Here is a 12,577-nt window from a genome sequence, read left to right on the forward strand (position 1 = left end):
CAAACCCGAACAAACCAACAGCAGAAACTTACCATGTTTGCCCGTTGGTTTCTTCCTCCTGTGAAGATCACGCGCGTCCTGAAAACCCGCGCATTGGGCACATTTTACGCACATTACGCACAGGACGTCGCCGCAGTCTCTCCCCCCTCCCTCCCCCCTCCCTTCTCCTCACGGGGCTCCGCTGCCGCTCCGCTGTCCCAGTCCGCCGCAGACCTCCTCCTGTCCGGGCCACAGCTCCGCAGACCCCTCCGCCCCAGCTACACCGAGAACAGAGCGCCTTCCCCCGGCCGGACCTCCGCAGACGAGCCGCTGATGGAGATGGAGATGGAGACTTTCCACATACCCCGCCTTTTTTAAGTTGACTGTCGGATTTTTGTGAAGAGAATTTATTTAATACTTTCGCAGGAGAAGAAATAATTCAAAAAAGCGCTGGACTAAATGGATACCACGAGCACGAACGGAACCGAGAAGTCGCACCTGATCCACGAGCAGGCTGCGAAGATGTACTCCTTAAAACTGCAAAGGTCAGCTCATGTTTACTCACACCATTAGTCTTTTTCTTTTAATCCATTTTTAGCAGATTTTAGTAACTAATAAAAAAAATGCCGCAGTGGGAAACCCGCAGGTCAAGTTTTCTCTGCGCAGAACTGATCCAGGAAAAGGATTTGAAACGCGCTTTTCGATCCATTTGATTTACGCAGTGGCGGGAACGCGGGGAAACACAGGCAGAATGTGTTTGTTCAAAGTTAAATCAGTAAATGAAATGCTTCAGTTTATAGGAGGGTTATAACGTTTGGCTAATAAAACTGAAAATTAAAAAAAAACAGAAATCACCGTTGGGATTTAGAACAAATGCGCTGATTTTCTTTGTTTGTTCAGTTACTTGAGCTGCAGTAGTTTTGATCTAATGCAGTGAATGAGGAAATAAATAAATACTCACTATTTCATCGACAACAGATGATCAGGGGCGTCTTTTATGGAGTCAAAAACAAAACGAAAATGTCTTTATCATGCTTTATTCTTATTTTGGATAGCCCCTTGAGATGTGCCATCTCATTTTCGAGGGGATCCTTTCAATCACTGATTGAAAATGATAAGATCCACACATGCACAAGGCATGACAGTGCACGACAACACCTGACAACATACGACAACACAACACATGTAAAAAGAAAGATAATACAAAACAAGACCAAACTCAACAAGACAACAAGTATGCTCCCCATAAGACCCACCACCTCCCCAAATTATGCATTACATGGTTTACATGAATTACATTGATTACATTGACAACATTTTTCAAAATTGAAAAATAGATAAAGATAAAAAATAGATACAAATAAATAAAAATAAAAATAAATAAAAACAGTAAGAAAGCATTCTAATTGTAATTCTAATGGGCCTATAATTTACATCATTACAATCAGAGAAGTGAAGAGAAATCCTCTAGTAACAGGTACATGGTGTTTTTAAATATAAAAATAGTGCCTACTGGAGAAACGCGTTTTTTGTACATTTATCCTTCTAGAGATCATGTGAAAACACATTATGGCATTAAAAATAAGATATGACAAAAAAAAAGATGAATGTTCTATGGAGGCGTCTCGATGCAACGCTGCTTGGTGTGAATTTGTTTTTTTTCTTTTCATAAACACACATCTCTTAACTCCCGCCTGAACCGAGAGCATTTTCTCCAGTTTAGCTTTACCCAAATCCTGTAGGCCAGTGTAACACCTCATTTGAAAGCTAAGATCTACACGTCATCAGATTTTTTTCCATCTTTTTTTTGGGGGGGAGGGGGCATTCAACTCATTTTGTAACTTTCTTGTCATTTTTTTAAAATCAATTTTTTGTCTTTTTTTTGGGTCTTTTTTTGTCATTTTTTGTTTTTTGTCATTTTTTGTCTTTTTTAATCAATTTTTAATCAATTTTTTGTCACATCTTTGTCACATTTTTTGTCTTTTTTTATTCCATTTTTTGTCACATTTTTTGTCTTTTTTAATCAATTTTTAATCAATTTTTTGTCACATCTTTGTCACATTTTTTGTCTTTTTTTATTCCATTTTTTGTCACATTTTTTGTCTTTTTTAATCAATTTTTAATCAATTTTTTGTCACATTTTTGTCACATTTGTTGTCTTTTTTAATCTATTTTTTGTCATTTTTTTGTCTTTTTTATTCCATTTTTTGTCACATTTTTTGTCTTTTTTTAATCTATTTTTTGTCATTTTTTTGTCACATTTTTGTCAAAGTTTTCTCACTTTTTCGTCACATCTTCATCACTGTTTTCATCTCAGTTCTGTCGCTATTTTCCCACCTTTTTTCCAGAAGCTTTTGGATTGGGGTAAAGCCAAACTGGAGAAAATGTGCTCCGTTCAGGTGGGAGTTAAGGGGTTAAAGTAATGGATCATCACTGGATTAGTGTTAAAGACGCACGAGGTAAACGAGGTCCATAATTGCGATTTTTTTTCTGACTATTGTGATTAGATTCTCAAATGATCTGTAAAAATGCAGATTGAGTTTTGCGCATTTTAAACACGTTCTGAAGCATCAACGAAGCTTTTAACAACGCTCTCGCAGCTCGTGGTGACAGGATTAATCCATGTCATTGTTCACGACATAAAAAGTGTGATTTCGTTTGAGCTGCGATAATGCCGTCTGTGTTTTAAGATCATTTACCAGGCAAAAAAGACAGGAAATGTGCAATATCACGATAACTATATTGATTGAACGATATATGGTCCGTTCAAATTCAACACAAATCGCAAGAAACTCAAAATCTGATTCTCCGTCAGACATAAACTTAAGTGATGTTGTTATTATGGCTATTTTGCGATATATTGTGCTGCCCTAATGTTAAAGCAGAACTAAGTAACGTGTTCACCTTAATAAATCCTTCCCGTAGTCCAGGGGAAGGCAACGTCAAGGCCGTGGGAGCCCAGGGTGCTGAGGGCGCTGCAGCACCCTCTGGTGGATAGTTTGTGAACTGCAGGCAATATTAACCCCTTAACTCCCACCTGAACCGAGCACATTTTCTCCAGTTTGGCTTTACCCCAATCCAAAAGCTTCTGGAAAAAAGCTGTGAAAATAGCAACAAAACTGAGACGAAAACAAGGATTAAAATGTGACGAAAGTGAGAAAACATTGACGAAAAAGTGACAAAAAAGTGAGAAAAATTTGACGAAAAATTGAGAAAAAATGGACGAAAAAGTGACATAAATGAGACGACTGCCCAACACAAAAAGTGATGAAAAAAAATCTGATGTGAGTAAAAAGATCAATTTAGTTTTGTAGGTATTATGCACCGAAAAAGTATTTTGGGGGTAAATTTTGTCCCTCAGCACCCCCTGACTAAAATATCTTCCCACGGCTCTGGGCAACGTCAGGCCCGGGGGCCAAATCCAGCCCTCCAGCACAGAACCTGTGGCCCCCAAGATGATTATGTGAAATATTACAATGCAAATAAGAGATCAAATACCTGTTAGTACGAGAAATAGTGTCAGTGTTTTAAACATGTCCTGTCAGAACATCCTGCTTGGTCATACTGTATATAATGTTAAACAGTGATTCTCAACTGGTGGGTCGAGGCCCAAAAGTGGGTCATGGAGCCATTTTCAGTGGGTCTCGAGGGAACTTGTGTTCTCTGTCTGTTAAAGGAATAGGCCACCGTTTTTACATACTAAAATATGTTCTTAGCTCGCTTTAGCCGAGTTAATATATCCCCGTCTGGTCTTTGTCCGTGCGCTCTGCCAGGCAAACGGAGCACATACGCAGCCTCTCCCACGTGTCACATAGCTCCAAAAAAGCTCACGATAGAAGCTACCAAGCTCTTCCACGTGTTCCCTATTTAAATAAAGTTACGTGAAGTGTTTTCATGCGAAGTATATTTACACAGAAATGTAACATGTCGATTTTATAAGCAAATAAAAAGGGGGACTATATTGTGAGGCGTAATGATACGAGGAGCACAGCGTCCGCGTAGTAACTCCTAAAGACTTCCCCCCGCTCACTTCCGTCAATAACCTTTAGGAGTTACTGCGCGGACATGTGGGAGAGGCTGCGTATGTGCTCCGTTTGCGTGACAGAGCGCACGGACAAAGACCAGACGGGGATATATTAACACGTCTAAAGTGAGGTAAGAACATATTTTAGTATGTAAAAACGGTGGCCTATTCCTTTAAAATGAATGTTATTGGGTTGTTTTGATCTTAATTTCAGTCTTACTGGGACTTCTACTGCTTGTTCAACAAAAACGTGTGTGGAAAATATAATATTTTTTACGATATATGACAATATTTTGTTTTATTTGGGTCCTCGGTAATAATAATAATAATAATGATGCATTGGTTTTATATAGCGCTTTTCTGGACACTCAAAGACGCTTTACATTGCATTATTCATTCACGCCATGCTTGGTGGTGGTAAGCTACTATTGTAGCCACAGCTGCCCTGGGGTAGACTGACGGAAGCGAGGCAACCAGTCTGCGCCATCGGCCCCTCCGACCACCACCAACCACTCACTCACTCACTACATTCGCTAGGCTTCCTGGTGTTACTAAACGGTCTCCCATCCAAGTACTGACCAGGCCCTTCCCTGCTGAGCTTCCAAGGTCTGACGGGATTGGGCATCACAAAGGCGGTATGACCACAATGACACATAATGGTTGGTCCCAGAGCCCTTGGGAACCACTGATGTGAAACATTGGCATTTGCAGAAAATAGTTCTTTACTTTAGGCTTTTATGTAGAGGTTCGGCCGTTGGGTGTTTTGGCGATGATGAAAATCGGCTTCCACGACACAAACTTGCCTCCCCTGCCGTCGTCCCTCTGGGGGTAATACAAGTGTGTCTTTCATCTCCCCCTGGTGTCTCTGGCCAGAAAACCATAATTGCAACTTGACTGCCACCGGGTCAGAGTCACCAATACACACTAATGGAATCATGAAGAAGAAGCTAACAGGCTAACGGGCAAAGCTAACTGCGGGCTAGCGCCACTTAACCCCTTAACTCCTTAACTCCCGCCTGAACCGAGCACATTTTCTCCAGTTTGGTTTTACCCCAAAAGCTTCTGGAAAAAGCTGTGAAAATATCAACAAAACTGAGACGAAAACAATGATGGAAATGACACAATTTTGACAAAAAAAATGACAAATGTGACAAAAATGTCACAATTATTTTTTTTTAAATTGATTAAAAAAATGACAAAAATTGATGAAAAAGTGCCTAAAATGTCACAAAAATGTTACAAAAAAATGGAAGAAAAAAATGACAAAAATGTGATAAAAATTTGACAAAAAATGACAAAAAAATGACCAAAAAAATGACAAAAAAAATGACCAAAAAAATGACAAAAAAGTGACAAAAATGTGAGTAAAAAAAAAATGGACAAAAAAATGACGAAAATTGATGAAAAAGTGACAAAACATTTACAAAAACTGACAAAAAAATTGACGGAAAAATGACCAAAAAAATGACAAAAATGAGTTGAATACCCACAAAAAAAATGATGGAAAAAAAATCTGCTGAGGTGAGGAAAAAGATCCATTTAAATGAGTTTTGTAGATCTTAGCTTTCAAATGAGGCGTTACACTGGCCTACAGGATTTGGGTAAAGCTGAACTGGAGAAAATGCTAAGAGGTTAAACAGTATTTACTGAAAAAGCTGATCTCCATTGTGTAACTGGATGAACAATATCCCTCTGTCCCTTTGTCTTTCCTGTCAGTGTAGGATTTACTCTCCAAGACAATTAAAGAGTAAAAAACACAACATGTACGACACCTGCAGTTACGCTTACAGCCTCTAGGGGCACGAGTTACTTAGTCCTGCTTTAATCTGAGGTCAATCCAAGTCCCCCCCGGTACCAGTTGGACCAGTTCCACACACAGATCGTACGCATATGTTCAGAAACCAGGTCTTAGCTTTCAAATGAGCCGCCAGATCCCGAGGAAATCTTAGTAAATGATGGGTTTGTAGAAAGGCTGACTGTAATCGTGTGGGCTCAAAGCGACACTGTGTTTATCTGTGGCCGTCCTCCGGGTTGTTTTTAAGCGAGAGGCTAATTGGTTCCTCGCTCGGCCGCCCCGGGGACAGATCCTGACAAATGTCCCGCGGCGGCGCTTCATTGAACTAAAGCTGAAAACCTGAGGTCGTTAGACGGGGCAGCACTTACTCTGTAAATCTGAGCTGATTACACTGACCACGAGGGGGGGGGGGGGGTCTTTGTAGAAACTTAACCCCTTAACTCCCACCTGAACCGAGCACATTTTCTCCAATCTGGCTTTACCCCAATCCAAAAGCTTCTGGAAAAAAGGTGTGAAAATAGCGACAGAACTGAGACGGAAAGGAAAATGTGACAAAAAAATGACAAATGTCCCAAAAAATGTAAAAAAATGTGACAAAAAAATGACAAATGTCCCAAAAAATGTAAAAAAATGTGACGAAAAAATGACAAAAATGTCACAAAAATGACAAAAATGTGATAAAAATTTGACAAAAAATGACAAAAAAATGTGACGAAAAAATGTGACAAAAAAATGACAAAAAATGACAAAAAATGTGACGAAAAAATGACAAAAAATGACAAAAAATGTGACGAAAAAATGATAAAGTGCCAAAAATGTCACAAAAATGTCACAAAAAATTGACAAAAAATGTGATAAAAATTTGACAAAAAATGACAAAAAAAAAGACACAAAAATGACAAAAATGTGACAAAACATTTACAAAAAATTACCAAAAAGTGACAAAAAATTGACGGAAAAAGACAAAAAAAAAGACAAAAATGTGACAAAAATGAGTTAAATACCCCAGAAAAATGATGGAAAAAAATCTGTTGACGTGAGGAAAAAGGTCCATTTAGATGAGTTTTGTAGATCTTAGCTTTCAAATGAGGCGTTACACTGGCCTTCAGGATTTGGGTAAAGCTGAACTGGAGAAAATGCTCTCGCTTCAGGCGGGAGTGAAGAGGTTAAAGAAACAACACATTTCTCATTTAGGGCGCTGATACTAAAGTTATAAGCTCGATAAATGACCCGATGCTCCTCCAAGTTGTGAAAACCACTTTTTCCAGTAACGAGGAAGTGAAGAGAAACTATTTTCATTTTCAACATTTGTTTTCTGACATTTTCTGAACTGGATGAATCAGATCGGATGCGTTTACATTCTCTTCAGAAATCAGAGAATCTAAAACTTCGGGTTCTAGAAAGGTCTGAACGCGGCCGAGGGCGGGGCCGTGATCAGTGGAGCTCCGCCCCTGCACAGGAAATGACATCACCTCCCCGGACGACACTTAAACGAATCCAAACTAACCCGAAACCTGGCGCTATTTTTGACGTGGTTTTTATGCTTTTTCACCACTTTCTTGTCGCTATTTTGACACTTTTTTCAAGACGCCCGTAGATTTGGGTAAAGCCATGCTGGAGTTTTAACTACTCGACCGTTGGAAACACTCTGTACTTTCTGTAAAAACAAATGAAAGATTTATTTTCAATTTTGATGATATCTTTTAAAGGACCTACATCAGGCAAAATCGACTTTTTGGAGCTTTTAACCCTGTTGTTATTTCCTTCTCAAAAACACCCCAGAGTGTTTTTGGCTTCATTCACATAGTTCTAAACAATCCTCCTGAATCCTCCTGAATCCTCCTGAATCCTGCTCTGAGCAGCTGCTCCGCCTCTGCTGGAAAACCACTGAGTTATGACTCTGACGTCAGAGCAGAACGGAAGAGCTCGACGTCTGTGATGTAACACCTTACGGCCTGATTTTAATTTATAAAGCAGCTCTTTCATTATTTCTATCGTAAGACAAAAATAAATAAATCTATATAGTTGTGAAGAAGGAGCTCTTTACAACCTACTCTGGACACGCTTGTTCTTTCTTCTTACCTAACGATAATGTCACGGAGAAAAAGAAGCATGTTTGGCTACGACGACTTTGTTCAACCTTCCTAAAGAAGAGGCCACTCGTCAGAAGTTGTTTTTTCTCTCCGTGATTCGGCGACTTTCACCAAAATAGTGTTTTTCTGTGACTGTCTCTGATGGAAGTTTGTGAAGCTTCACCAGAATCAAAGTGGATTAAGTGGTTAAGTTTAGAATTAAGGTTAAGGTTAGGGGTTTAGGGTTCAGGATTAGGGTCTGGGTAATACAATATGTCTATGCATGTCCTCACTATGATAGGAGCACAAGAGTGTGCGTATGTGTGTGTGTGTGTGTGTGTGTGTGTGTGTGTGTGTGTGTGTGTGTGTGTGTGTGTGTGTGTGTGTGTGTGTGTGTGTGTGTGTGTGTATCTGTGTGTGTGAATCATTTCAGCGATGGCGGGTGGAGCGACGTGTTTAGGGTTAAGTTGGATTTACGGCGCTAAAGGAGCGGCCGCGCTGACAGTTATGGACCAATGATCGTTTTCATAAAGCCACGAATCACCCGAGACGACCAGTGTGAGACGACCAGTGTGGGACGACCAGTGTGGGACGACCAGTGTGGGCAGGGAAGACGCTGACGCTTCTCAACGTGTTTAAAATGAGGCAAAGTCGTAGCAGCTACAGCAGGATTTAACAAACACCTGATTCCACCGCTCAGAATAAATGAGCACTTTTTACTCTGTAGATTTTATGCTATCATGGTTAGCATTAGCCCTTCATCAACAATGTAGGAAGGATTAGCCTGACAAGATGGAAACCGTTCACAAATGTAACAAATTCAGTCATAAATGCAAGGCAAGGCAAGGCAAGTTTATTTGTAGAGCACAATTCATACACGAGGCAATTCAAAGTGCTTCACAGTTGCATGTGTGTGTGTGCATTGTGCTGTTTTTTTTCCCCCATCCGATTTTATATTTTACTGCTTTTTGTTTGTTTTTATTCCTTGAAAAAAAGATTGTGATGCTTGTTGCAGCGTTCCGAAAGGTTGCCGGTTCGATTTCAATCATTTTGTAGAGATCCCAAGTCCGTGAGGGTGGATCCAAATGTCATAATAATGATATGAATCTTGTCAGGTCAATAATGTAATAATAATTATTATGTTTGCAGTTCGCCTTCACTTCTCGGTCATAACAAGACCCTGTGATTGAAAGACTCTGTACATTATTAATAAAACATTTGACATTAAACGACCTTGTACACGATGAGAAAGAAGAGTTATAGACGTGACGATCGACGCTCGTTCAGAACCGACGGAACAGTCGATTCATCAGCAAACATGGCGGCGTGTCAAGTTCTCTGGAGCCGCTGCTCACAGTGATGATTTTAAAAAAGAGTCTGAGAGGGAAGACATGACATCTAAACCAGGGGTAGGCAACGTCAGGCCCGAGGGCCAAATCCGGCCCTCCAGCACAGAACCTCTGGCCCTCAAGATGATTTTGAGAAACATTATTACACAAATCAGAGAGTACTTTTAACATTATTAGAGTTAAATGGGAGAAACAAAGGTAGAAATACTGTCAATGCACCCAGTCATATATTATGTACAACACTGGCAATAGAAAGAAGTGCATCATTTTAAAGAGGGAGAGAGTATTCTGCTTTTTTCAATCACATAGCACCAGTCTATAGCTCACTACAATGATGACAAACCTTCTGTTGGTCTGTAAATGCAGTAAATTAGAATAACTGCCTTGTATAAAATGTCTCTCTCAAAATGGCTGTAGTGAATGTCTTGAAATAGGCCTCTGTCTCTTTAAGAACCTCTGAGCCTTTAGACACGCCCCCTCCACACGCTGTCTGTGGCATCAGTGGGGAGGGGGTTCTGCTGAGGAGCAGTGGTTGGTTACTCGGCTGGTGATGAAAGCTCGGAGGCGTCTCCAGGAGGTGGGGGCGTTCCTAGGAGGACTCAGGCAAACCTATCCCTAAAATGGCCGCCATCAGAGTTTTTACAGATTACTCAGAAATACGTGAATGTCCCAAGGCAACACTTCAGGCATGTTTTTAATGAGGGAATTACATAATAACATGATGTGAAGCTTGAAAAAGTCCATTTTGCATAATACCCCCCCTTTAAGGGAGAAATGACATAATTTGAGTTTGAGTGGATTTGGTCTGGTTTTAGATGAGATAAAACCTCTAGTCGTTGTTATTCTCTTAATTCAAATAATTTTGTGTCAAATCAAGTGAAAAACAATTATTTGTCTGATTTCAAGTTGGGTTTTATTCCTGTTCCATTGGCGCTATAGCTTTTGGGCCAGATCTTGTGACTGGCTCAGTCCGTGCACAACTCTAAACGCAACGTGGTGCACGCGCGATCTTGCATTTTGCGCTAAAGGCTGCGGCACAAGGGAGAGGGCGTTATTTAAGAAAAAGAGGCGACTGAGGCTGGTTCATTACAAGCAGCACTTGGAGCCGCTGTTCTGTGGAAACCTTCACATTATGTTCCTCTTTACATCGCGCTGCTTTGTCTTCTTCTCCTCGACGTCAGTTTGAAAACAAAAGCGAAATTGCCTTGAAAAGTCTGTTTGAGCGTCGGTTACGCACGGGTTTACTTTGATACAGTAGATCAACACATACACCACTAACACCAAAACAACAACAGTTTCCATAAATAAACCACACGTGCCTCAAGTGCCACAACACCAGGTCTGATCTGAGTTTTAAGGAGACGTTTCCATCGTGTGTCAGTCTTTACCTCCTGATGATGCTCCTCGTGGAGCCACAGCTCAGTCCAAAAGAAAGAAGCGCATTTTACAGGGCGCAGAGCAACTTTTTTTTTCCCCAATTCAGCCGCTCCAAGAATCCAAGAATACGCTACAGTTTTCTTGTAACTGCTGCATAACTCTGCAACTCCTCCAATATGACAGTTTCTGATCAATTAAATCCTGTACATTTCGTAACTTTGCTCATTCGAACGGTGTCCAGCGCGAGGCCTCTCTGTCCCGCCCGCTCACCTTGGATCTGCAGTGAGCGGCTGCAGCAGCGGAGGGACAGTTTTATTTCTTTAATCTTTATTAAACATTGCGCTGCATCAGCATGTTACGCGTGTACAAGAGAACCCCTCCCTGTAAACCACCGCCTTCCGCAGGTCTGGGGAAAGCATGGGGAGGGGGCGGCACCACAACATCGCAATGTGAGTCTGTCCCCCCCCCGTCCTGCCCACTTTTTGCGCCAGGTCTGACACTGAAGATTGTAAGGAGCTCCACCCGTCTGCGCAGTCGTCTGCTCTACAGCCTGCGCTATGAACCACAAGATCTGGCCCATAGTATCTAGAATTAGTTCAAACCGACTCAAATTCAACATAGAAGAACTTTCATTTTAGCAATTTTAAGTCATTTATCTCATGATGGTCATGTTTCCAGTGTTGTGCTTTACTTTGTGCTAATAATCAGCAGCTTCGGCCCTCGGTCTATTTACAATCAAGAAAATCGGCCTCCGCCAAGAACACTTGCCGACCCCTGATCTCAACTCTACTCTTTCTTTTCTCAATTTCCAGCTGTAGTTTTGAGGGCGTGGTCAGTCCTGGTCCAGTGACTTGGAGGTGGACAGTTACGAGGTGGTGCCTGAGCTTTAGCTCTTCTGCTGTTGTGAAACGGCTGAGATCCACTGTTTTCAAACATAAGTGGCTTGTCCTTTTCTATTTGTAAAGCTGAGAAAGAAAGAAAGGCCTCAGAGCAGAGAGAGGAGGGGGGGGGGAGGGGGGTGACGATGGGGGGGTGGAGGGGGGGGGGTGACGAGGGGGGGTGAGGGGTCTGTGGACGTTGTAGATTTCACGGTCGGTTGGAGGCGCGTGTCTGTTTGTGAGAGCGGTGCTTTCAGGGACAATGGAAATAAATGGAGACCCGGCTGTTCACTGTATAAAAGGCCATTTGTGCTTCACAGCCTTCACAAATACAAGAGGCCGACTGTGCAATAATGACGTGCAATAATCTCTGTACACTGCAAAAAGTAGCCTACTAAAAACAAGGACAATAATCTTAAAATAAGACATTTCGTCTTGTTTTAAGGAAAACATTCTGCCAATGGTGTCAGCATTTTTTTCTTGCTAAGATTTCTTATTTCTAGAATATTTTTCTTATCATAAAACAAGAAAGAAACACTAAATTTAAGCAAAGAAATAGCTAGAATTAAGCAAAATGTCCTTTAAGTTAAGGAAAACATTCTTATTTAGTGACAAATTGTGGGATATTTTACTTAAATGTTGCTTGATTTAAGTAAAATGTTCTAAATTACTCACATTTTTGAGCAAAATGTTCTTAATAAATACTAATATTTAAGGAAAGTATTGCCCGGAGACCCGTCTCCATGATGTGGAGCCAGGCTGATGGTCAGAATCACCTGCTGGAGGATTCACCTATTGTACATGTTTTTAGTGGTAGGGGAAACGTACACAGACACGGGGAGAACATGCTCCACACTTCTTAAAATAAGAAAAAATATTCTTTGTCTAAAGTTTTTCTTTCTTTTACAAGAAAAACTAGAAATGTTTTTCTAGGACTCAGGCAAATTGAGAAATGTTTTTCTCAATCGCAATGGCGACTGTGGAATTGCGGGAAGCGAATGCAGAAATTGCATAAACTGTTCAAATTGCATAATTTGCATAAACTGGTAAAATGCATAAAATGTCATGTTGCATAAACTGTTCACCTTATTCCGCCCCGCCCA

At 40.8% G+C, this 12,577-nt stretch overlaps 1 protein-coding gene across 1 annotated transcript in view; it reads left to right on the forward strand.

Annotated features, from left to right (window-relative positions):
• Positions 1–356: 356 nt before the first annotated feature.
• slc30a2 (solute carrier family 30 member 2) overlaps positions 357–12,577 on the forward strand; it is a gene marked incomplete at its 3' end in the record, with an annotated part of 23,494 nt that continues 11,273 nt past the window's right edge. Inside the window, exon 1 of the mRNA XM_079572786.1 lies at positions 357–524. Within this exon, the coding sequence (XP_079428912.1) occupies positions 439–524 (86 nt within the window). The 5' untranslated portion in view covers positions 357–438. The remainder of the gene's footprint in view (positions 525–12,577) is intronic.

This window comes from Gobius niger (genome assembly GCF_951799975.1).
Source record: "Gobius niger genome assembly, chromosome: 15".
NCBI lineage: Eukaryota > Metazoa > Chordata > Actinopteri > Gobiiformes > Gobiidae > Gobius > Gobius niger.